This window comes from Perognathus longimembris, chromosome 14, assembly GCF_023159225.1.
Source record: "Perognathus longimembris pacificus isolate PPM17 chromosome 14, ASM2315922v1, whole genome shotgun sequence".
Lineage (NCBI taxonomy): Eukaryota > Metazoa > Chordata > Mammalia > Rodentia > Heteromyidae > Perognathus > Perognathus longimembris.
Genome location: NC_063174.1, coordinates 18,584,489 through 18,612,405, shown reverse-complemented (window position 1 = coordinate 18,612,405; position 27,917 = coordinate 18,584,489). Strand labels below are relative to the sequence as shown.

Sequence of the window (27,917 nt, the reverse complement as noted above, 5' to 3'; positions counted from 1 at the left end):
ATAAGCAATTTCTGGGTAATTAATTTGTTGTTGAACATTAGAATATTTACCTGCACCCACCATCATGTCAGAGGATACAGGGATGTTGGTGTAATTATTGTAGTTTTCCACCTGATCAGACCTTTCCATCCATTCTGCCTTCCATCACAAATAATCTCTCCCATTGAGGCAAGCCTGAGCAATTAATTGTCTTCCAGTCCTCTGAGCATAATGATTGTTGGGCCAAATTATCAATCAGGAATAATGTAAAAGGAGCAGTTGCCCCATATTGAGCAGTGGAAGTCTTAATTTCTTTCAGTTCCTTAAAATTTAGAATACCATACTGCCGGTTTTCTTCGTCTTGTAAGATAGGAAAAAGTTGGAAATCCCCAGTGTCCTCCCCACTCTTTTCCACTCAATAGAGCCTTTTGAACTGCGGACATAGGTGGAGGAGTCTGAATTAAGAGCAGGCGGTAGTTACCTTCCCCCTTGGTCACAGGGAAGGTAGCTCTCACAGGGCCAGGAATGGGGAAGGGCAGGTGCCCAGGAAGGTCTTTGTCCTCTTTACAGAGAGCATCAAAAGACTGACACAGACTTTCTATACTTCTAACACTCACACTCTGATGGACAGCCCTTTTCCTCCTCCTCTGATACACAGAGGAGGGTTTCTTTATTGTTCTCCTCAGACAATGATTTTATAGAAACAATTTCAGTCTAGTGATCGTGTCCAGACTCTCTCTAATCATGTTCCAAACAGAAAATGTCTGAGGGGGAATAGCTTGTTTTCCTCTCATTTTTATTTGATTCTTTAATTCTTGGCCCACATTTTGCCATATGGCCAAGTACACTGTTCCCTCCTCGGGGAACCAGGGGCAGAGATTCCCTATAACCTCAAAAATTCCTCTAGCCCCTTTGAACTAATCTTACAGCCCCTTTCTCTTGGAAGGGCTCTGAGGACGATCAGAAACAGTGGCCTCTCTTTGCTCTGTTTCGCCCCCATTTTACGTCTGCTTCTCTTTTTCTTTTTCTTGTTCTTTTCCTTTTTCTATTCCCTTTCCGCTACTGCTCTTCGCGGTCTCCTTACCTGCCTACTTCTGTGCGGAGAAGTCCTTCCAATGATTTCCTAGGGTCCCTGTTCAGGTGCCAGTTGCCGCAGGCCAGCCGCAGCACGAACAAGGATTCTGAGGGGCAAGGGGATTGATTATGATGAAGACAGAAAGAAGGTTGAATGGCACAATTCTGTTTATTTCAGCAATATTTAATTATATACACCTTCTGTATTTGTCACACGTTTGCATAATGCTGTCCTAGGACCCTCTGCTGGGAAAACTGCAGACAGCAGGCATTCTTCTTCATTCTATTGCAATCAATCCTTGTCTACCGTGTCTCCCCAGATAAGCCCCCAGGGCCCAGAAGCTGAAAGAAGCAGTTCACCAAAACAAAAGGGCAAACCTGTGCAGCTCTGAGGGTTGGAGACAATGGGTGGAGCCTTTGCTCACACCTAGCCAGTTCCTGGCACCTCAGGGTCTGCACAGAAGGGCAGGTAACTGCAACCCCGAGGGTTGGAGTCAATGGAGGTGGAGCCTTTGTTCACACCTTGCCAGCTCCTGGCACCTCAGGGTCTGCAACACCCAACATGCACTGCAGGGCAGCAGTTGGGAATAAATTTCTCTCCTGCCTGAATGGCATGTGGTGTTCTCCCATCCCTTAGCTAATTAAACCTAACTCTCAGTACCCTTGACAATAGTTAAAATCAAAATTAAAACTTTGTTAAATATTTTCCTTGCATGGTCTCCATTTACACACACACACACACACACACACACAAATACATATCTGTGTATGTATATATAATTGTTATAGTAGATTGTGTGTGTGTGTCTGTGTGTGTGTGTGTGTGTGTGTGTTTATGTAATTACAAGGGCTTAAAATCAGAGTGTGGGTACTGTCTCTCAGTTTTCTCACTGGAGCTACAGCTCCACTGCTGGCTTTTTCCTGATTAATTGGAGATGAGAATCTCATGGACTTTCCTGCTTGGGCTGGCTTCAAACTGTAATCCTCAGATCTTGGTCTCCTGAGTAGTTATAATAAACGATCAATTTATTTGGTTTTGGAGGGGGGCAGTTTTTTGATTTAGAGAGAGTTGACTGTGAAATATCCTATTGCTCCCTTCAGTGCAACTCCATTGTGAGGTTTCTGGTGTTCATTAGTTTGCATATCTTTCTTCCTTTGCATGACTCAATGATTGAGGATTTATAGCAAACACAGATGTATGTACATCAGGCCTTGAAAACCTAAGCAGTGAGACTCTGTTAGATAGAAATATCCATAGTAAGACATCTGGTGTGTAAATATAATAGAAGACAGTGATTTTTTGGAGGGGTATCATTTTACTCCCATATTAGAATAAGTAGACATTTTATATAACAAGAAATGGAGCATGAATTTGAATTAAACAAGTGCTTGAAACATGACTGTAGGAGCACAGTGATGTCCGAGTGGAAAAATGAGTTCACACTTTTAGCTCTGCTGCTGACTACCTGTCTGATTACTCTAATTGTGATAGTTAACCTGAGTCTACACAAGCATTCACATCTGCAAAATGAAAGTTCTTGATAACAAAGGACTATGGTACACAATGAATAAGAATTGGTAATAAGCAGGAAAGCAAAGAAAAAAATGATTAAATCAATTTAATTGGATTTGCTTCCTTGCCCTTTTCCATTTAAAGAGGAAAAGAAACTCATGAAATTCTGCTGATTATAACTTCTGGTTCTATAGAATAACTACAATGAAGGGGTAGGTAGTTTTATCTAAGAAGAAGTCATAAGTATAACATGTGAAACCCTGACAATGTTTTGATCAGAGGAACTTTTCATGGATTCTAAACTTGTGTAATTGGTATCTAAGTTACTGGATAGAGAAAAGAATTTCCTACACTCCAAACGTGAAATACAATCCATGACCTCTGAATTAATGACAGAGAACAGCTGTTGGCAAACTTTCTATGAAGGCCCAGGTAGTAATTTTCAAGTTCTGAGGCCATATGTTCTGTCACAGCTATTTTATCTTTCTAGTATAATAGACAAGCTGCCATAGATAGTAAATGAATGTGCACAGATATAGTCTAATGAAACTTTATTTATAAAAGCAGGTGGTGCAGTATATTTTGCATATGGGCTATAATATGTTGAACTCTATCCTACATGGCAGAAACTTTTGATTAAGAAGTGAAGCAAAGACTAATCTGGATTCAATAGACTTACTATACCCTAAACCAACATTTAACTTTTATTTGTTCATACAAACATAAATACCAATTATAAAGAATAAAGCAAAGCATCAAATTTCTTCTTCCTTGTTCACTTGTATCTTCTATTGAATACCCTGCTAAGCTTATTATTGTCTTTGTTAAAACTGTCTAAATTGTAAAATTAAATGACAACTATTCCCGAGATTCTGTAATTGCTCAGATCTCATTATTACTAAAATACAGCGTTTTCTGCTCCTGTCCCTACACAATTTGTGAACTCTCTCATCTATCTTTTTATCAGTGTATATATGTATTTTTGAGTGAGTTAAAGGCCTAATGAACAGTATAACTTTATGAAAAATGAGATATACTGACTCTTTAAAGATTCTTATTATACATAGTCTGCTGCTTCTTTTCTGAAGGGCCTATCAGAAGGGCCAGTGTTCACACTGCTATCAGCAAGACTTCATTTCTTACAGATGACATTTCCTCTTTAAGTCTTGTAACTTTCTTTCTCTCAGTGGGCTTTCCTTATTGAAAATGTTGTTATTTCTGTCCATGATATGGGCCAGAAAGAAGTACAGTGTTTTCTGTTCAGTGTTAGTAAAGAGACTGCATATCTGTCTGATGCAGGTTTTCTACAAATATATATATATATATATATATATATATATATATATATATATAACATTGTCTAAAAGAATGTATAAGAAATCTGTACTTGAATATATTATAGTTTCCTTCAGATTGAGTGGTTAAAACAGTAGAAAACAGCACCGAAACTTGTTATAAAGAATTTATTTCATATTTTATGTAATTTTGAAAAAATATCATCAGTTGCCCTCACCAAATATTTCCTTTACTTGGTTCTTATTAAGCACTGTTAGTAGAGATGGTATTTGGAAAAAAGGTCCTATTTGCTATTTTTTTAGCACAAACAATTCAAATAATCAAGAAGGTTTTCACTGTTTTAGAGAATCTTCAGAAGCCTAAATGCATATTTAAATATCCTAAATATTAAGAGGAATTACTAAAATCACACAATAGTAAGGAGTAATTTGGCAGATAGAGACAGCTTAAGAAAGTCTATTGAAGATTGGAAACCTACAGCAAGAAATGAATACAGCAGGTGTGATTCTTCTCCTTTCTTTATGTATTTACTAGAAAAAAAAATCCTTAATCTTAAAGAAACTTTTCTTAGTGCAGAAATATTCAGGCCTAGGAAATCTAACTTATGAAGCAAGGGTAACTGACAATGACAGTGAGAATGATGACCAGTGCTTTATTTACAATTTCAAAGATCAACTAGGATAATAAGTGTCATTCTCAATTGTAGAATTAATCCATGGCAACAGTGACAACAAATTATATATATATAATATCATATATATATGATTAAATGAATAAGAAAGTAGAATAAAGGGAGAAATTAAAATGTAGAGAATATAGTGTACAAGTCTACATTCCACTGTGATTACTCTTGAATAACTTTAACAGATAAAGTTTATAATTTGCTTTAATACATACTCAAAGTAACATGGAAGAACATAAAAAATGATATTGAATCTGGTCAGTAAGAGGTCTGAAGGCAGGATTGGACTGGGCTCTATTAGGAATGAGACAATAGAATTTTAACAAGAATATAAGGTGTTACGTTAGACCTTATTGTATCATATTCACACAAACAGAAGAAACCACTCAACTGTTTTCAAGGGATTAGTATGATCTGATTGATGATTTTGGGGTCATACATCTGGTGTTTTCAGAAGAGACAATTAAGCGGAGCAGTAGAAAAATTAAATTATGAAAAGAGCTAGTCTAGAGCCCTAATGAGAAATTAATTGAAAAAAACAAATATATATTTTTGTTTTTCCCAACAGTACAGATTACCTGTTTTGTGAGGAAGTGCTCACTGAGCAACATTCAAATTTGTGACAAAAGTGGCAAAATTATTAACTAAGAAGAAAATGAAGTCAATGGGATTAAGAAATGTGTAGACATTAATTAAATGAAAAGACCAAGCACCTGTGACAAGTCAGTTACTCTGATTGCATCTAGATTGTTTATTTTTTTTAACTTTTTTCTTATTTCTTGTCAAAGTGATTTACAGAGAGGTTACAGTTTCATACGTTAGGCCTTGGGTACATTTCTTGTACTGTTTCTTACCTCCTCCCTCATTCCCTCCTTCCCCCTTCCTCTTTCCCTCTCCCCCCATGAGTTGTTCAGTTGGTTTACACCAATGGTTTTGCAAGTATTGCTTTTGGAGTTGTTTGTCTTTTTATCCTTTGTCTTTCAATTGTGATATTCCCTTTCACTTCCCTAGTTCTAATACCAGTATATACAGTATCCAGTGTACTCAGATGAGATACAGTGATAGTGCAGGTACAACCACAGGAAGGGGATACAAGAAGATCATCAACAATAGAAGCTACGGTTTCACATGGCATGTTGAAAGTGATTACAACAGTGATATAACAGTTGTTTCCATAACATGCAGTTCATTTCACTTAGCCTCATCTTATGCGTTCATAGGGCGATAGCTATTAGGCTCTTGTGAGCCTCTGCTTTGACTAGCATAAACCTGTGTTAATTATTCACTATGAGGGAGACCATAGAGTCCATGTTTTTTTGGGTCTGGCTCACTTCACTTATAATGTTTCCCAAGTCCTTCCATTTCCTTACGAATGGGGCAATCAATGTCATTCTTTCTGATAGAGGCATAAAATTTCATTGTGTATATGTACCACATTTTCCTGATCCATTCTTCTACTGAGGGGCATCTGGGTTGGTTCCATATTTTAGCTATGAAATTGTGCTGCTATGAACATTGTTGTGCTGGTGGCTTTAGTGTTTTCTTGTTTGTGGTCTTTTGGGTAGATGCCCAAAAGTGGGGCTGCTGGGTCCTAGGGGAGCTCTATGTTTTGCCTTCTGTGGAATCTCTGTACTGCTTTCCAGAGTGGCTGAACCAGTTTACATTCCCACCAACAATGAAGTAGGGTTCCCTTTTGGCCACATCCCCTCTAACATTTATTATTGTTCGTTTTTCTTGATAAAGGACATTCCTACAGGGGTGAGGTGGAATCTCAATGTTGTTTTGATTTGCATTTCTTTAATGAAATAGAGGAAGCAATCCAAAAATTCATATGAAACAATAAAAGACCACGAATAGCAAAAACAATCCTAACCAGAAAGAACAGTGCCGGAGGTATTACAATGCCAAACTTCAAGCTGTATTATAAAGCTATAGTAATAGATTCTTTATTTTTTAACCATCTTTTAGAGCAGTATTTTTAAGATGTAATTGGAAGAGATAGTGTGAGTGAAAAAGGAACTCAAGAAAAAATGTTCCAGATTGATTCTGTATAGGGAGGCTTTGTTTATTCTCCTGGAGAGATTGATAGAAATCAATGAGGTGCTGTGGAACACCACAACCTCTCTTACTAAGGAGCAGTGGAGTCGATGACCAATGCTACTAAGTCGATTTTAAAAAGAGCCTGATTGACACAAAGCAATGTCTTTATTGTAGTGCTGTTTCTGGACTTAGGTCTAGGCCTAAATTTAGTAACTTAGTAGCTTCATGACCATGATCGTGTGTTAGCTGGACTTCAGAGTTTCAATTTAATGAATAAAGGGATTAAGCGAACAACTGGTATTCAAATGAGATTCTGATCATGACTATAAATCACTTGAACTTTTCTGAAGATATACTAAACTTTAAGAAAGAGGAAAATAAAAAAAATCAGCTGAGCATTTTAACCCAAGTTCAATTAGACCAGAACATTTTTTTCTGTTTTATATACAGAATTTTCATGTAAAAAATATACTTGGACAAAGTAGTTTTGATTCTTCTTTTTCACATATATATATATATATATATATATATATATGCACAGCAGTAAAAACTCAGCATTGAAATGAATTGTTTTAGATGAAATTTTTTAACCCCTTCTAAAATTTTAAGGATTTTATGCTCCTGAAGCAGCATGTTTGCTGGTGTAGAGTGTGGTAATGTCATATTTTTGGTTGTGACAAAGGTCTGAGAGAACAAATTATTTGGGGACTCATTGCAGTAGAGTGAATATTAAGGTATCTTTGTGTTTTGGGTGACAGAAAATTGGGTCTGATGATCAGAAAAAAGGTCAGTATTTCACATATTTTGTGTTAATTAGGGACAGATGGAATCTTCTGAGAATACAAAGCATGTGTTTAAAAAATGTGCAAGGAGATCATAAACAGTATAAAGCATGAAAAAATGAGAATGACTGATAGGACTCAAGGAAAATTGGCACCTTGATTATGTAAAAACACAAAAATCCCCAGTGGAAAACTTTCTATCTCTTTCTGACTCTTTCAGAATCTAATACAGTTCTGTTTATCATTTAAAGTTATGTACATGCTTATATTTTTGCCAGATGTTAGACTTGCTGCGCATGGCAAACTTTCATTTTCAATTAAGTGTCAGCACTAAGATTGAAGGATTGAAGAAGGGTGAAGAATAATAAATGAGGCATGAAATGGAAGAACGATAAAGACAAAATAGTGATAAGAAGAAATAGAGAAGAGATTATTAGAGTTTAAGTCTGATCATTTGAAATAGGAAGTATTTACACATAGATTTTTTTACATCGTTTTAAACAGGCTACACGTCATTTTGTAGATCCTCACAGGATGTTTTAAGATTATCAGTGTCATTTCAAGGAGCCAGAGGGAATATTTAAGACACTTTTAAATTGTAAATTATTCTGAAAGTCATAAATTACATTCTTATTTTGCTTTTTTTGTTTGCAGTAACATGAATACAAAGACTGAGTTAAATTAATAACCTATTTTCTATATGAGTTCAATAAATATTCATATTTTTACATTACACTTTGCTCACATAAAACTGAATGTATTTAATTACGAAATGGCATTGCTCTTATAATTTCCCTGTTATTAATATCTTGAAATATCCCCAATTTTTCAACATTAAAAGACCAGGATTCTACTGTTCACATTATAACATTTCATTTTTTATTATCATGATCAGTAAAAAAGAGATGAGTATGCCTGATTTGTGCTTCCTACACCCTTTATCCACTGCTAATGAAAATAATAGGAACATAGGAGTTGTCAGAATTTTAAATGGTTGAATATAGATTTCACTAATCTAAAGGGCACTGGAAAAAGTTATTGATTAGTTCTATAACTTGACTATGAAATTGTAATAACCCCCAATAATTTTAGAGACTTATGATATATATCTTAACTAATAGAGAATAAATATCTCCATCATATTTATAGAGAAGAATGGAAGATAGCTATTGAATACTGTCCTCAAACTGTAGTATCAACACTAACCTTGGCATTTTCACAAATTTACCTGAGTGGAGTAGAAAATGAAAACTTTGACACATTTTTGCTGTATGCAAATTTTACTCTTAAGTGTGTGGATGTTTTGGCATCTCAAGAAGAATTGTAGTATGTATGTAGTTTGTATTCAGTGTCTGTTTATTTTACAATTTGGAATGTTGATATCAGAGTTTCTAAAGTTATGTCAAGAGCTTTAAAGTAGAAGCAAGAACTGTGATTCATGCAATGATACAACTCCAAAATCTCTCCCAAATAAACACATTTTCTATGTCAGAGAGCCTCATTAAGTTCTTCTATTTTAAAAATTACCCATTCTTCATGGTTAAGTATCAATGAGATTCGAAAATGATATTGAAAATTTAAAGAAATCTTTAATTAGGATTTAGGTTGTGTCATGATGGAACACTCACATGTTAAAATATCCTGTTAAGTAAATAAAATAAGATTATTGGAGCCACTCCTGGTTCCCATATCATATAACATTTAAATGTAATTGCTAATTATTTCAATTATTAGCATAAATTTTAAATAATGAAGGCATCTATAAATTACCTAATATAATCTATAAAGAAGGAAGTGGACAGAAACCTCATATAATTTGTCTGTTTCTTACAGCTATAATTTGCCTTTAGCTTTATTGAAGTCTCAGCTTCCAAATGCTTTTCTAGGGGCTGGGGATATGGCCTAGTGGCAAGAGTGCTTGCCTCATATACATAAGGCCCTGGGTTCAATTCCCCAGCACCACATATACAGAAAACGGCCAGAAGTGGCACTGTGGCTCAAGTGGCAGAGTGCTAGCCTTGAGCAAAAAAGAAGCCAGGGACAGTGCTCAGGCCCTGAGTCCAAGCCCCAGGACTGGCCAAAATAAATAAATAAATAAATAAATAAATAGCTTTTCTAGAGATTTCCAAGTGAATTAACATCTTAGGTTAAATGAATCATCCCATTTAATATCTCTGGTGATTCAGTTGTCCAGTCCTACCTCTTTGATAAAGGCTTTGTATGAAAGCTGGACACTTGTACTCAGATGACAAGATAGTCTAGAATGTATTCAGGTATCAGTGTAGTTGGATCATATACCACATGTAACTGCTTATGAGTCAAAGGATTGTCAAAGAATCATTCAGTCTATGAACACATCTCAAAGAGTGTTAGGGCAGGAGGTTCTCCTTGCTAGCGACTTGTCCCACTCATTTTCCCTTCTAACCAATGTACAAAACTTGAGGAGTAATGAATTCTCAAAGGATCATTTTCAACATCTTATTAAGTAAAAAAACCTAATGCAGTTTAATATAATCATACTCAGACACTTAAAATGAGCGGACCTATAGTTTGGGTTTTTAAATAGTTACCTAACTATACCTACAGAATGAATTTGTAAGTATCATAATTTAAATATTAACAGCATATCTGGGTTATATATTCAAACTTATAGCACACTACTGGAGATCATACTGCTTATGGTGAAGGTACTTTAAATCATTTTATAGCAGCATGCCAATATACAAAAAAAAATTTAAGCATGCAGCTTAAATGGAGAGTAAAATCCCCCCACCCAATTTAGTAAATAAAGCCTATGTTGAAATTTTTCATGTAGATTGTACACCATGTAGTGTGAAGTGACAATTTCTATGCACACAGAAAAACAAAGGTGTTTGGACCTTGCATTATATTCTAGTTGGTAAACTCAATCTTCCAGAATTTAAATTCAGGACTCTAAGCAGACATTTGGAGGAAGCATTGGAATTATATTTATTTAAAGTACACACAAACAAACCTGTGGTTTAGAAAATATAAAGAGCTTTTTGTGGCTTCACAACAACTATGTCATGACATACGGTATTGAACCTAGATCAGTTTTGGCTCAGAACAAGCATTTCTCTAGAATAGCATGCATTCTTCCAATCCATTGAGCTCAAGTACTAAGATTCAGATTCCAGAATTTACCATGAGAAACATAATTTTGATTAGTTTAATCCATCTAAGAAGACTTGCCACATTTTGTTCATGTTTTCCTATTTGGCTGAAGGATTGGGGCCTCTGGAGTCATAATGGCATCAACCAGCTTAGCTAGCAGCTCCAGATCAGGAATGAAAACTTTAGAAAATAACACATGATAATTATTTGCAGAGTAACAAAATATTTAAGAACAACAGACTTCTCTCTAGTACATGATAGATAAAGAAATAAGAATTTCCCAAATTTTATAGAACTTCTGTCAGCAATAATGACTACACTAAAATGTGAGAAATGAGAGCAATGCCATTGCACTAGTCAAAAGACTCTTGCATAGTATGAATTGCATGAGCAATTTAAATATGTGAACCAGACAATAAAAATGATAAGCTGTTCAAATGACTGTATCTAAAACTTTACTTTACTACACCATTCTGTAATTCTCAGACTAGCAGAAGGAATTATAATATGCAGTCATGTGCATCAGTAGAATATTTGTTAAAAAGTACATTATGTGTTTCGGGAAAACCCTCCTCCTTTTTTTTTTTTGTTAAAATGACCAAGTTATTTACTAACAGATCTGTTAATTAAATCTCATTTGAATTAAAAAACATGTGGCTCTGATCTCATGATAGAACATTGTGTTCCATTGTTTCATTTTTCTCTGGATAGAACATGAAAGAGCCAGCTTCATTTTTATGTCAGAATGTTGATTAAGATGGTGAGATTTTTGGATGATAAGGCATATTCGGCCGTACAAAATCAGTAGTGTAATTAGGGAATTTGTAAACCACAGGCATTGTCCAGAGTGATCATTTATAAGAAGCCTAAAAGTGTCACATGGGTTCTATAAGGAGACAAATGGCCTTTTCATGGTAGAAGTAAATTGATTTTTCTAGCCACTCTGCATTGAAGAGTTTATCACTGTGAGCAACAGTTGCTCTAGAAAGCAAAAAAATAAATTACTACTTGCTTTAAAGCATCTTTCCTTTGCTATGGTTTCATAAGAAGCATTTGATATATAATTTATAGCTTATCTCCCTTTTAATTTAGAGTCTCTTCATCCACAGGAAAGCAATAACATAATTAACATGATCCAACAGCTCTTTTCTGTTCTTTACTTTCTGGCTGTTGCTTTTCATGGTAACATTGTGACCTTTGTGAAATGTACAGCAGTGACATTTTGCCATCCTCATAGGGACGAATAGATGTATTGAGGGATGTCCAGACCTCATTACTTCACAGAAATAGAATGAGAGCTGAGCTCTTTCTATGATGGTGACACATTAGGATAACATCAACACATAGAAGTCAGATTATTATTGGCAATGTCTTGCTTGCCACCTTTCCTTGAATATCTTTGAAGGAGCCTCTAACTATTCAAACATATTATAGTCTCATATGGCATGGAAATGTATTCTGTGTACATGATAATGACATGAGATTTATTTCTACCTACCATCATAAGCATATTTATGTAATTTATTCATATGAACATTTTGCTTAACCATATATGTTCCTTTGCTCATTGTTTACATATCATAGGTAAGAATAAGATCTAATCTATGCCCTCTAGAAAGAAGAATATGCAGAATAATAAAGTACAGTAATTTATATCACAATAAGGACAGCAATGGCAAAAAGATGTAACTAATATTCAATTAGGAATATTATATATTGGTTATGCATTATACCTTTTTATAATTAAAATCTTTACTAATTTTCATTATGAATAACTTAAATTCCAGATGAGGAAACTGAAATTATGGCTTCCCTTAGTAAGATTACACATGTAATATATGAGGTAAACCTTTAGTCAAAGTCAAAATTTAATCTTGTACACTTGTTATTTTCTTACATTCTCCATATTTTTTGAGAATCGTTTAGGAAAAATTATGCCAACCCTGACTAAGAAGTAGTGTCTATAATAAATAGTGTAATTTTTAAATGTCTTTACTGGCTGTAATTAAGTCTCTTATCCTCAGACTTCAGCATATTTGCTTATTGAAATAGGTTAAAGATATATACATATATATATTTCTGTGTTTTTTTTCTTGCATCTCAGCACTGAAAAGTTTACCACTGTGAATAAAAGTTACTCTAGGAAGCCTAGGGCATTTGATACTCCCAGAAAACTTGAAGTTAATTCAAGTCACGCTGCATGTATGCTCACATAGGAAGGTAGACAGGTCAATTACGTCTCTCATTTATATGATCAAGTAGAAAGCATGCAAGTATGTATATTACATACTGTAAGAACTATAAATTCTGAGTTCCAAGCTTACATTTTAGCTAGTATAACTTCCTTTTTCCAATTGTCTGTAATTTATGTTATATGCTATTTGGAGTGCAGTATCCTTAACTTAAAATTTTATTTAAATTAAAATTCATTGACTAAACACAAATACCTATACATCTCCAGATTCACTATGTAGCACTTTAAAAAATAAATAAAGCCAAACATGAAAGAAACATATGTAAGAAAATGAAGAATGGATCTCTAGTTTCCCAAAATGTTTCTGGGTTGCTTATTTCTTTATAAAATGGTTTTGTAATAATGTAGTGGTGAACTTATCTTAATCTTTTGTGCTATTTTAAGTATTGAATTACTTTTTCCTTATTACAGAAGAAAATTCTGTTACTTCCAATATTTTCCTGCTAGTTCATAATCTTTGCTCGTGTATATTTACTAAGTTGTTGAAGAAAAAGTTTTATTTATGAGACTTTACATTCCTAACCAATGACTATCATTCCTTTAATGAATTTTAACATACAAGGAACATATGCAATAAGTCAGGAAGGGGAAATTAGAAAAAGGAATATATGTATGTATGTATATGAATGTATATATATACTTTCACATCTTCTTCCAAAGAGAGTAGTAGAAAATTCCATTAATTCTTTCTTTTACTTGAATTATTCTAGGAAATATTTTATGATAAACTCAAGTTAGAAGACCAGGTAATAGGAAGAGAATAACCACTGGATACTTGAAAACTTAACTAACAGGAACTTCAGTGACCTGAGTTGGAATCCTATTCATTTATTTTCCTTGACGTTCTAATAATAATAGAACCTGTGTTTATTTGCAACTGGTGTTATAGCTTGGGAAGCAAGGAAATTATGAAGATTACACAGAGAACATTTTTCTGCTTTATTCTTTCATCTTACATTTGGTGTTCTATTGAATCCCTCTGAGACTATTCTTGTGCCATAGCAACACCTGCTGGGAGAGGGAAGTTGGAACAGCCAGAATGATTGCCTGCCAAACCTTTTTTTCTGATTGAATAACACTGTATGTCCTCCATTCTCTAAGGCCAAACCTTCTGTGTGGCTACCTCCAGGATCTTATTTCTCCCCATAGGCTTCATATAACTGACAATGCCACTCTAATAAGATTTCCTGTTTCAAAAATAAATATGAGTGTATGAGGGTGTATGAATGTACATTTCCCTTCCCTTAGAATTTCCAGATGCAGATACTGGGCTTTTTTCAACCTCATGTTTGTTTTCAACCTGGGTATATTCCTGCTGGGTTGGTAGATTTGTAAAACAATGTCAATCATGTTTTACAAGCATCCTCTGATTGGTTGTGGGTGAGATAACATGCTTTAAAGGGTGTGTCAATACAAATAATAAAAGGCAGTGTTTCTTTACAGAGTACAGTAAGAGATGTGTTTATGCTAATTCATCATAGACAGAAACAGTAGGCATGCCATCTGGTATGAAGGCATTTATAAATAAGTGCTTATTTCCTATGTGACTTACCCAAAGGACTGTAAGTGGTAGAAGCCCTGGAAGTTGGATGATCTTTTCCTTGGCTGCTAAATGTGGAAAGTCACAAAGTGGACATACGACTGAATGCTATCAACTGCTTCCATATTAGGGTGTATTATTTCTACCTATCATTACTATGACCAAATCAAAATATAGGAGCAGTGGTAACATCAAACCACTGTTTGGTGAATTTTTTAGAATTAAAAATAGGTAGTATTCATGTTTAAAAAATGATCTTGAAGCTTATATGTTTCACCTAAGTGTTGGAGATTCTTTCAATAATTATTCAGCAATTGTATTCGTACCTGTTTTTTTTTTAGTAACTTTGGTTATTGACCTATCAATTGATCAATACTCAAATACTTTCAAAAAGATTTAAAAGGTTACATGGCCTACAAGCTACTGAAGAACTAAGTACATATTTTGTCAACATAGAGAAAGAGTAAATAGATATATTATCATTTAGTGACTGGAAACACAAACAAAGGACCGAGAAGCCAGAAAAGAGTAAATAGAACACAAAACTTAAACTGATTCTTAAAGACTGGAGAACCACTGAGTGGGGCTGACCAGCTCAGACTCATTCCTGGATGGGAAGAAGAAAAGTGAGGAATTGAGAAGGAATCAAGGAACCTTGTGTCTGTTATGAAGATCTAAAATCCTGCCTGGACTGAGAACAGAGTTAGGAGCACCTGGACTTATCGAAGGTGAAGGGCAAAATAAGCCATGGGGATTTAGGCCTTCTCTCCTGGAAAATGAGGAACAACACCTGTAGAGATGCAGATGATTTTTTTTTTTTTTTTTTTTTGCCAGTCCTGGGGCTTGGACTCAGGGTCTGAGCACTGTCCCTGGCTTCTTTTTGCTCAAGGCTAGCACTCTGCCACTTGAGCCACAGCGCCACTTCTGGCCATTTTCTGTATATGTGGTGCTGGGGAATCGAACCCAGGGCTTCATGTATACGAGGCAAGCACTCTTGCCACTAGGCCATATCCCCAGCCCCCAGATGGTTTTTAAGGATGATCAATTCAGTAATGGTATGAATTTTTTTGTAAAGAAGGCAAAAGGGACATACACAAATTCGATTTTATCTGCTCATTAAAGGATAGTCCAGAGGGAAACATAACAATAAAATATATTTTATTAACTTATATCTCAGGGAAATAGTAATATTTCAAAACAACAGATTCTAAGTACTTCATATCATGTAATGAGCACTACTATCTCCTTGTATTTTTTTTTAAATTATGAGTTGTTTCTAGTGTGCATGTGGTAGCAACCTTTATTCCTTTAGTTATGAATAAGCAGCAGTATTTTTGGCTTTCCTCAACTTTGCTGCGCTATCACACATGGTCCACTAATAACTGGGAAATGTCAGCATAGCTAACTATCTTTCACCATGAGTATCTTCCAAGTGTACCCTACTATATTCTTTTAACTGATATGTGATTTTTCATTGTACTGAAAATGAGGAAAGCTTATTAGCTTACACATTATTTTTAGGACTTTAATTGCAATTGCTTTTAAGTGGAAAGATATTCATTAATTTGCCTTAAACCATCATCTGAGTATTTTCAGTGCTCATTAAGCCAGTGCTCATGCCTGTAATCCTAGCTACTCTGGAAGCTGAGATTTGAGGATCACAGTTTAAAGCTAGCACAGGCAGAAAAATCTGTGAGACTCTTACCTCCAGTTATACACACAAAAAGCCAGAAATGAAGCTGTGGCTCAGAAAGTAAAGTGCTGACCTTTAATTAAAAAAAAAAAAAAGTTCAGGCTGTGAATTCAAGCCTAAGGACCAGCAAAGAAAATAATAAAAGAAAAAAAAATGTTCCTCTTGGTGTCTTGGTGAGGATTATTGGAATTGCAAACTTTGAGCTCTACAAAAACGACTTATCAAATTATCCTATGCAGCTGTGATTATAGCCATGAATCACCACATCTGGCTTCAGGCCTACCTGATTGTATTTATTTATATCTGGCCAGCATGATAATTCTTTCCTGTAGTGATCATATTAATAACCCTATACTTTCTTTAAAATACTATTTACTTATATTTTAATATTAATTATGAATTCTATATTGAAATACACATAGATGTTTTAAACTATTTCCCCAAATTCAACAAAGACAGAATTTGGGGACACAGTTATTTCAGGATTGTAGGAAGAATCTGCTGCAGAGAATTACATGTGTTACTTAGTTAATTGTGATTAATTATTTTGAAGAACATTATATTATTCATTTTAACGTATATTACTAAAGATAATTTAAATAGTTCTGCATTTTAAATAAATAATTGCAGAAGCTGTTGTCAGTAGCACAGTATTTTCCCACAGAATTCACACATGCTAACCTTCTTTTGCATTCTTTGAGGAAGCAAAATGAATCAGCTACTTTCTAAGTACAGACTAAAGAACTTAATTTACTCAGTTTCTTCCTCCAGGAAGAAATGACAATATTTTCTTTCTCTATACTTGTTTTATTTTTCCTATTAATGATACAGTGGAAAAGCTGACCAAAAACCAAAATAAAAAAACAACATAACAATTTGTTCAAATTGCCTATCTCTATGCTTAGAATGAGACATCTTAGTTTTATAGCATCTTTCTCAAAGTTTTCTGATCGCCTATTTCTTATAGTAGCATTTCTGATGGAAAAATTGTAGAAAGAACTATGTATAAACTCTATACCAGAAAATATCTCTGCATTTCTATCTGATGGGATGTTTTCTCCTAGCACTTACAATATGCATGTATGTAATTTCATAAGGTACAGACTTTCAGAATTTCTGTGCTTAATTTGGTATGCTTCCATTGAAAAAATACTATAAAAAACAAAAACATATAAACAATCAGGGTAAAATTATAGCCTCTTCAAATTGCCTCCTTCCTTTCTGTTATATTTATTAATATTTTTTACTTTCACCTTACGGTTTATCTAATCTCTTACCACATTGACAACCACACAAATCTCAAAATAAGCCTCAGAAATTTACCCAAGTTTCCTGTAATTTTCAAGAGCTAGCACTACTTATAAATCATTAATTACATAATCGCTGTGCTTTCTTGCTATTGTCACATTTGTTAAAATGTGTAAGATTTGTTTTTTTTTTTTTTTTTTTTTTTTTTTTTTGGCCAGTCCTGGTCCTTGGACTCAGGGCCTGAGCACTGTCCCTGGCTTCTTCCCGCTCAAGGCTAGCACTCTGCCACTTGAGCCACAGCGCCGCTTCTGGCCGTTTTCTGTATATGTGGTGCTGGGGAATCGAACCTAGGGCCTCGTGTATATGAGGCAGGCACTCTTGCCACTAGGCTATATCCCCAGCCCTCTTCTTCCTTTCTTGGACATTTCAGTTTCGCAGGCAGTGTGGCAGGAACTGAGGCAGGCACCAGGCCTCAGAAACAGAGTAAGTGACTGTACTTTTAAGGGCTGTCTTCTCAGGAGGTTAATACAAAGCAAGAGCACAAGTACAGGTTAAGCGCATGTACAATACATCTAGTTCAGGAGCATGAAATCCAGCTCAGCTTAGTAGAGGACAAACTTCCTACAGAGTAATACTCTTTAACTGACTTTCAACACACAGGTTAAGAAAGGGCATCACACGCTTAACATGCAAAGAAAATAAAAACTGCTTATACAAGAGCCCCAGGGTTGGCATTTGGGTGAAATTTAGTGAGGTTACTGTGTTATCCTTTCCAGAATAATACATTACTATCACTGTAGAGTTTCATTAGATGAGGTTGTTGCCTAAATTGAACTAATATCTCAAGTTTCTCTAAATTTATTGGAGCCTATGATAAGCTAATAAGTGTTGGGTATATTATAGAAATGGAAAGAAAATATGTAAATAAAATTTATAAATATACTACATGTAAAGAAAACCACTTCTATTTTGGGGGGGGGCATAATTTCTTCCAAATTTTCTTTTCCACTAGATTTTTCCCCATACATATCTACTTTTTTCTCTCTTAGTGCCAATACTTGGCAATTATATCTGTCTTGATTTTTAAACTATTTGTAAAATTCTCTACTGAATTTCTATTATATGTGACAGTAGATGCTGACAATATAAAGATAAAAAGAATATTCTCCCCTTCAAGAAGCTCTCTGTGACATTCATTGATAAGTCTCCTTAAAATATATTTTATCATTTTTGAAATTTAGAATATGATGTGATGGGATAGATACACAGTAGTGAAACAAATATCTATTTAGTTTTTCATTTTATGTGTGTGGGAGAAAGAGACAGAAACAGACAAAAGGGAGACACAGAAGGAAAGGCTACTAATATAAAACACTAGGTTCTAGAATGCAAGCCACTAGCAATATTTTTTATTCAACAGTAGTAGTCACAGCTATTCATACTACTTACTATCATCCTTTTCTCATTGAAAATCAGAATATTTACCAATAAATATAGATTTATTATATCATTCTTTAAAAATTCTGTTATAGTCTGTTGTGTGACTATTCTATGATTTATTTAAAATAACCATTAGGCTATTTGCATTTCACTAAGGTTAATAGTTTTCTTGAAAGGAAGAGAATTATGCCTATGATGATAAATACATAAAAAGGAAGCAGATGACCTGGAGTGAGTCTGTTTGTAGAGACAGCTCTGAAGACACTGCCACAGAATGGAAAATAATGATCTCTACTGAGAAATCTAACTTTTTCAATAAACAGAAATAGACAAGGATGAGACCTAGTTGATAAAGAAACATCAGGACTTGCTGGGGTGTTTTTGGAAGTAGTGAGCAAGAAGCATTCATCAAAACAAGAAAACTATGGCTTATTTAGCAAAAGGTACAGGTTAATAACTAAATGGAGAAATAAGTAATTCTTGAGTTTGAAAGATTTGGGGAATATAAAGCAGTGTGTTCCTAGGTTGAAAGGCCCTTAGGATAAAGTTAGGAAACATACCACCAATGTATAAAATGGAAATCTCCATGAGAACAAACAAGAGAAATCTCTTGATGGAAACATTACAGAAATAATTAACAGAGCTACAAGCAGAGACATAGGTGGAAAAAATTTAGTATGGAGAGAAAACTCTGCAGAAATTTTAAGAAGTTATGAAGTGTTTATGCCAAGAGAGTTGAGAAAGCTTTTACCTGATTTCAAGTTTGAAAGTATTATAGAAACAAAAAGACATTGAATCATACTTTAGTGAAGTTTTGCTAATAGTAAAATCTGGGCTAATCTATCAAAACAAAGAAGTAGCCAAGATTAAAATTGAGGTTTAAATTTCTGTCATTATAGCGAGGTGGAATAAAAAGGTCTGTCCAAATATACAAATAACAAATATGCAAGAGAAATTTTGGACTATGTACACAATAACATTTTTTAAAAGATATAGATATGCAGGGTCTATTTTAATTAGAATGACCTCATGTTGTTAGATCCTTAAATACTCATCCTAGTAATTTAGAAAATAAATACTTTTGTTTGATAATACTTGTATCATTAAGTTTTTACTACTTATTCCTTTAAGTTAATCACCTAAACATTAGGACGCAAAAACAAAATTTATATTCTTAGCTTCAAAAATGAAGAAATGTGTACTGAAAATGGTTACTCATGGCCAAGCCTACACTTCAAGAAATAATACTCCATTGAATAATTCTTTTAATTCATCACTTCATTTAGTGCACAGGGATTGAAATAAATTCATATTCATTTTGCTTATCTTGTATGCAATTTTGACAGGTATGGAAAATATTCTAGCATAGATAAATGCAGTTATTAATGTTATGAGACAAGCCAGGGAATTTTGAAGCTATGTATCATAGAGTCCTTCGCATTTCTGTCTTGACTGCTTCATGCTGTCTATGAGACAGTGACCACAGGGTGATTTTGCCACTGGAGTCTGAGCAGGAATGGGAGGAAGGGAGTCCAGGATTTACTCTCAGTTGTTGTGAGAGCTGCTTCCAGACTCATTTCTCTATGCTGACAAGTATGATCTGCATCCTGTTCAAATCCAAATATTTGTCTTCTCTTACTCTCAATATTCTCATTTGTTAAATTTTAGTATTTAATATTGATTCTTAGGTTTGTCAAGAAAATTTAATGAAAACACAAATTTTTTGTGCCCAAAACATGGTAAGGTTGCAACAAATGTTTACTGCTTAGGTTATTTCTGTTATTCTATTTCATTTCTTAGGAAGGTGAAGAAATATTGCAGCTCTATTGCAGTTATTTATTATGTGTAGCTATTTAGAGTTGCATCATCACTTCGTGGTTTATAGAAACAAACAAATTACTTGGCTAAATCACCAGTTTCTACAAGGTATAGTTCTACAATGGTGGTTAATATTCTCTCTATTCTGAATTCTAAGATGCTATTTGTATTATGTAAGTAGTTCTTATTAACTTGAATTACATGAAGGAATTAAATGAAAAGGAAAAGTGAAGATATATAAAAGGCAAAAAATTGTGCTATCACATTAGACTTCAATTTACTTTTTACTATATGTAAAAGTAAAATCTAATTTCAACAGTGGTTGATAAAGCAATTTTAAGGTTATTGCTTGTATTAGTACCTGGGAACCAGAGCAGAATAATGATGTATGAGAGAAAAGAGTTTGTTTGTTTTAATCCACATGCTAAGTTAACTTTAAGAAAAGCATGTGGCAATCAGAAGAACAGAATTACCTATGTTTATGATTATTCTTATTCTATTTACCTTGTGTTTTTAGTAGATCCTGAATTCTAGAAATCTATTATGAATTCAAATAAAACTATAAAAACAAAGAAAAAATTCTAGTGGAATAGGTGGTAATGTTTGTAAGAAAAATAATTGTGTAGCGCTTTCCTTATCTTAATTCATTAAATTGTAACATGAATCATATATATATATATATATATTCCAATGTATTAAGTAAGTTCCCAAATCAGTCTAATTTCTACCTACATATGCTGAGCACAACCAGAGATAAGGTCTACTGGACAATAATTATCAACTTTATATTAATTGAAATTGATATGAAAATTTATTCAAAATTAATATTTGAGAAATGGTGGCAACATTGTAGGAAATAATTCTAGGACTTCAAAAGTATTTTCAGGTGAAGTCTTATAAAATTCAAGTGTCAAAACCCTTAAAATACCAAGGAGAATGTGATGGACTGCCACATGTTTTGTGACAGTTATGAATATATAACATCAGTTCTTCCATTACACTCCCAGTAAAGAGAAAACAGACTGGAAATCTTCTCAATTTGGCAATAGATTTTAAACCAAAGACTTATGTTCTATCCCGGGCTTTCCATCTTCCCTTTCCTATTGCTTCTGTTCACAGTGTCTTTAAGTCTGCCCAGTTAAATTTTATCCTCAGCTAGCCAGATCATTTTTCTGTGACAGCTAGATATCAAAGAACCATGGCCAATAATTGCAAAGTATTGAATAGAGTTTTCTTGTGTAGTACCCTGATCATGGTAAAAAATGTTTGCACTCCTTGAGAATGCTTAATGAAGATAATTTAGAATTAGTTGAAGTGAAGGTATGCTCTGTTAATTCCCATGGTCTCTATATTTTGGTCACATTTCTTCAACCCACAGAAATTGTTTCCTTATGATATTCTGTGTCTGCACATGCCTTACCAGTTTATACTAACCTTGAAAAATTTTCTTTTTCCCATTTCAAGTTCCACCCAATCTGACTGTTCCACAGGAAAAATCACCTTTGGTCACCAGAGAAGGAGACACAATAGAACTGCAATGTCAAGTAACTGGAAAACCTAAGCCAATCATCCTTTGGTCTAGAGCGGATAAAGAGGTGGCGATGCCTGATGGGTCCATGCAAATGGAGAGTTATGATGGAACGCTGAGGATTGTGAATGTGTCTAGGGAGATGTCAGGAATGTACAGATGTCAGACCAGCCAGTACAATGGATTTAACGTGAAACCCAGAGAAGCCTTGGTGCAGCTCATCGTTCAATGTAAGTGAATTCCTTTTTCTAAAATGGGTTTCAGTATGGGAACAGAGAAAGAAATGATTGCATTAGCTTCTGAATGAAATGAGGTGAATTTTGAAATTGGATTAAGACAAAATATTTCTCCTATTTCCTTGCCTTCCAGTTTAAATTAGTTGTCTGTACATCTGGTTATTACTTAGCTGTTGGAAAAGAATTGTGTTTATGTGCATTTGGGTAATGAGCTTAATGGGGGAGCATGGTTGGTTAATGACAAAGAATCAACAGACATAATGGCTAAGAACTGTCTGTGTGAAAGGAAGCCATGTGGCAACTGGAGGTAATTGTTACTTTATGTTATATGACTCTTTTCTTACCAGAGTTCATGTCTCTATGTCAGGCTATTACATGCCCTTTTTCCAACTTATCTACCTAGTTTAAAAAGTCTCTGTTCTGCAGTTATAGAGGTCTAATCATTGAAATGCTGTGTTTGCATATCTGAAGCTTTAATTGTGGATTATACAATTATCTAGTAAGAGATAATTCAAGCAGATCTTCCCTACAGAATTTCCACCTAATTTATAGCAACAGATAAGTGCTTAATTTTGAGACAAGAATACGATAATTATTAAACTGTGTTTTATTCAAATCACATTGTGCTTCTGACAGAAAATATTGTAGTCCTTGTGGGCCTTTTACTAGCTCTTGAAAGTATTCATTCAAGTGCTAAGAAAAATGGAGGGATGTTGCTGGTCATATTAAAATCATCATAAAACTTCATATAAAGGGGGATTCTCAGAAACACCAAGTGTCTCTTTTGTAATTGATATAATTGAAAAAGGACACCAATAGAGACAGGTTAGGTTGTTTAAATGTAGGTAAAAAGGTGTGACTTATTTGCATTGCAAAGCAACTTTGGGGGGAAGGGATACAATCTAGCAGACTTTCTTTGAGACACACATCTCCTTGCACTGACTACTAGAGGCTAGAGAACTTTCCAGTACTGGTGACAATATTGCCCTATCTTTTAAGAAACATAGTTCCAACTCTTATTAAGAATCTGGTTATGGCTGGGAATACGGCCTAGTGGTAGAGTGCTTGCTTCTTATACATAAAGCTCTGGATTTGATTTTTCAGCACCACATATATAGAAAAGGCCAGAAGTGGCTCTGTGGCTCAAGTGGTAGAGTGCTAGCCTTGAACAAAAAGAAGCCAGGGACAGTGCTCAGGCAGTGAGTTCAAGCCCTAGAACGGAAAAAAAAAAAAAGAAAGAAAGAAGAGAAAAAAGGAAGAAGAAGAAGAAGGAGGAGGAGGAGGAGAAGGAGGAGGAGGAGGAGGAGGAGGAGGAGGAGGAGGAGGAGGAGGAGGAGGAGGAGGAGGAGGAGGAGGAGGAGGAGGAGGAGAAGAAGAAGAAGAAAAACAAGAAGAAGAAGAAGAAGAAGAAGAAGAAGAAGAAGAAGAAGAAGAAGAAGAAGAAGAAGAAGAACAACAACAACAACAACAACAGCAACAACAATCTGGTTATGTATGTGTCTGAGTTCAAATAACTGTTAACAACTAGAATATTCCTGAGGCTCGTGTTCCACAAGTGTACTTCCTGCCAGCAGATTCCATGGACATGTTACCCCTAAGGGTTAGTCCAACAAACCTAATAATGGAGGATCCTTAATAATACATTTTAAATGATAAGTAGTGCAACAATTAAAGTGATTTTTTAAATATGGAAATGATATCTTTTTGTTTACTTTTGATATTGGATACCAATGATACTTGAAAGGAACATTGATGTTATAAATGTCATGTCATACATACATGCATATAGATATGCATATGTACACACGTATGTGTGCACTTCATATCATCCTTAGTAGTTATTTCTAACATTCTAGATAACAAGCCAGGCTTTATATCTTTGCGCACTTTTAATTCTTAGCATAATATAGTTTACCTTGTAGCTTTTCACTAGATGTTTTGAGTAAATGCAAATTATAATAACAAAATATATAATAAATATGTCTATATAAATATGTTTATGTGTATATGTATGTATACATGTGTGTACATATGTTCACATATATTTATCCACACATATATTTATGTAAATATATGTACATATAGTTACATTCATATTAAGTATAGAAAGATCAATTAAAGCAGTAGATCTCCAGGTGTGATTATTCATTCCCTAACAGTAATTGTTTTGTTAAAAAGAAAACAACACAATTTATAAATAGACATAATTTATTAAAAAGGTTTTGAGATATTCTCTTCATTTGATATTGCTCTTCTTAAAATGTGCATAATGCCTGATGGAATGTAGAATTATTGCTGACCCTTACATATGCCATAAGGTCAGAATAATATAATAGATTAAATTATTATAATCTTGTGCATAGTTCTCATTCTTACAAGAAAGGTTTATTTTGAAGATGTTCTAGGTTTCTCACTTGAAATTAAGGTACATAATATAGACCAAATTAAGAGATGGTAAATGTGATTTTCATTTAGAGTACAGAATGCCTTAAAATTGAACCAAGTTGAAGAAATGATAAATGAAACTGATATTTACATAATCAAATTTAATGATATTATTATTGTCAACCATTAGTTTTATTCACATGGGTTTGGAGCCATGAAACGTTTTTTTTTTGCACCTAGGCACTGAAAGCATAGGTACCGGGCATCCCAGAGGACCATGAGGAGATAATCACAGACAGGAGAAGAAGGTTCATAAGGAGGTTTATTAGTGGGGCCATAGTTCCCACGGGAGAGGGAGCTACGTGGGGTCTGCACCTTATCCAGGTGGCAGCTTCTCTGGGGTAAAGGGGAAGTAGGTAGGTAGTGAGTAGGTGTGGCTCATTAGATATGGGTGGATCTGGGGGCTAGTGGGAGGAGCTGAGGACCTGAGGCTAGGGAAATACTAACAGGCACTTAAGGAGTATGCCTATGATCCTAGACATTCACAAGGCGGAGATCTGAGGATCACAGTTCAAAGCCACCGGGGAAAAGAAAGTCTGTCAGATACCAATCTCCAATTAACCATCCAAACAAGGTTGGAAGTGAAGCTGTGGCTCAATTGGTAGAGTGCCAGCCTAGCTTGAACATGATAAAGGACAACATTAGGCTTTGAGCTCTAACCTCAGTACCACCACAAACAAACAGCAATTAAGTAAAACTTTAAAATTTTAGCTCATTTTTATTTGCAGCATTATTAGAAAAACATAAAAATAAAAATGTCATATGTTATTTCATTACTATCACTTGACTAATAGTATATAAGGTTACCAAAAGAAACAAAAGAATGCCCTAAGCAAAGATAATTAAGTTAAAAAAGTTTTAATATTAAAAACTCCATTTGATTCTCATATATATATATATATAATGAAGGAACTCAGAAATGTCTACTAAAAACAGGCTATTTTTATCGTATTTGCCAATTGTAATTATAAATGAATTATAAGATTATATTGTAATTTGATGAACTGCAATATTTTATTTTGTTACTTGGAGAGTTTCGACGTAAAGTCATGTTTTTGTTTTCTACCAGTGCTGGGGTTTCATCTCAAGTCTTCCCACTCTTACTTGGGGTTTTTGCTCTCCTACTGAGCCCCAGTTCATTTCTGGCTTTCTGTTGGGTAACTGTAGATAAGAATCTTACAAACTTTCCTTCCCAGGCTATTTTCTAATCGAAACACTCAGATTTCAGTGTTCTGAGTAACTAGATTACAGGTGTAAACCAGCAGCTCTTGGCACAGTAATGCTTAACTGTTTTATTCAAGTGAGCGTAGCTGGGTGCTGATGCCTCACATTTTTAATTCTAGCTACTAAGGAAGCTGAGACCTGAGGATCACTGTTCCAAGCCATCTAGGTCAGGAAAGGCCATGAGACACTTATCTCCAATTCGCTACCAGAAAGCCACAAGTGGCACTGTGGCTCAAAGTGGTAGAGTGCTAGCCTTGAGTAGAAGAGCTCAAGGACAGCTCCTAGGGCCCCCAGTTCAAGCCCCATGACAGACACATACATAAATACAAAAAAAAAACCTGTAACTATAATTTGAGCTACATTTTCTCAAGGCTAACCTGGAGAAGTTATTACTGCAATGAATGTCACCTTGCTAGTAAGGGTCCACCATGCACAAACACATTTGTATGTAACAAATGACAAGATACTTCTCTCAGGATGTAGAAAACTATACAAAAACAGAAGACTGACAAGAGTAAGTTGTATTAAATAAAGCTTTCTATTTCGCTCCAAATTATATTTTTTGCTCCTTTACAAAATCTGTTATTCAAATTAAGAAAATCCATGATAGAAATGAATCATGCCTGTTGAGAAACCCAAGACCCCATCTCTGTCTCCAAAGTAAAAGAAAATTGGAAGAAAAAGAGCATAATTCAATGTTGGAGGCACATCTCTGCAAATCTAGCTACTAACACGGCAAAAATATGGAAGTTTAGTGTTGAAACCTGAGCAGAAATATCCAGGAGACTCCATCTCCAAAACAATCAACAAAAAGTTATATTGGAGTCGTGGCTCAATGGATAGAGTGGCAACTGACCTCGCAAGCTGAACAAGCCTAAGAAACCTGAGTTCAAATGCTAGCACTAAACCAAAAGAAAAGGCCAGAGATTGGGGCTTTAAAATAATCAAGAATCCTAGAAAAGAGTGTGTTATCTGTCTTTTTCAATCAAAGCAAATATTCATAAAAGTATAATTTCAGGAAATGTATGAATGAAAGAAAATTAAAGGCAGTGGAAAGTGTATAACAAATACTCTCACTTTACACAAATAACTGAATAATTTTCTACAGTGTTAATTGTTATAGAATGACTATATTGAAGAAACATCACTACTTATGAGATGTTTAGCACAAATTATTCTTAGCTGGATGCCAGTGGCTCACTGTTGTAATTGTAGCCACTCAGGAGGCTGAGATCTTAGGATCATTCTTCAAAGCCAGCCAAAGCAGAAAGGGCCATGAGACTTTCATCTCCAGATAACCAGCAAAAAAAACCCAAAAGTGGGATTGTGGCTCAGGTGGGAGAGCTCCAGCCTTGAACAAAAGAGCTAAGTGAAATAATCAGGTCCTGAGTTTATGTCCTAGTACCAGTGCCAGTACACACACACACACACACACACACACACACACACACACACACACACACACAAAATGTTCTGAAAATGCCAGTCACTTGAGATTAAGCTAAGCCAATATGAGAATCAAAGTACTAAAAACCCAAGAAAAATGTTAAGGACTACCCAGTGTCATTTATAAATGTAAAAACACAAATTTTGATTTATAATCCTGAGCAATGTAATAGGACTAAAAACAGTATGTCACTCCAGGGTAAACTATGAAAGAAGCTTTCAATAGAAGATTTTCTTTATTTATAGTCTTAGTCTTACAAAAACACTTATTACAATATATATGGTTCTTATTACAATATATATGGTCATTATTTCTCTAGGCTTTAATTCCTTTATTTCCACTGGGGGAGGGAAATGTTTCCAATTTTCAATATTTAAAGATTGAAATAATTTTGAAAATAACATATAAAATGCCATCTAGCTCATAATGAAAATCACTATTATTACCATTCTGACTGCAATTTTAACAGGTTATTTAGGGTACATTTTAACCAAAAATTCACTTTCTTATTTGTAGATTGTTCCTAATATACCCTTATGTCTT

The 27,917-nt window shown here is 34.6% G+C and overlaps 1 protein-coding gene across 2 annotated transcripts in view; it reads left to right on the top strand.

Annotated features, from left to right (window-relative positions):
* The window catches only part of Mdga2 (MAM domain containing glycosylphosphatidylinositol anchor 2), a 701,866-nt gene that overhangs the window by 546,671 nt on the left and 127,278 nt on the right, over positions 1–27,917 (top strand). For both annotated transcript variants that reach the window (XM_048362528.1, XM_048362529.1), the window contains exon 8: positions 21,959–22,252. In XM_048362528.1, the coding sequence (XP_048218485.1) occupies positions 21,959–22,252 (294 nt within the window). The remainder of the gene's footprint in view (positions 1–21,958; positions 22,253–27,917) is intronic.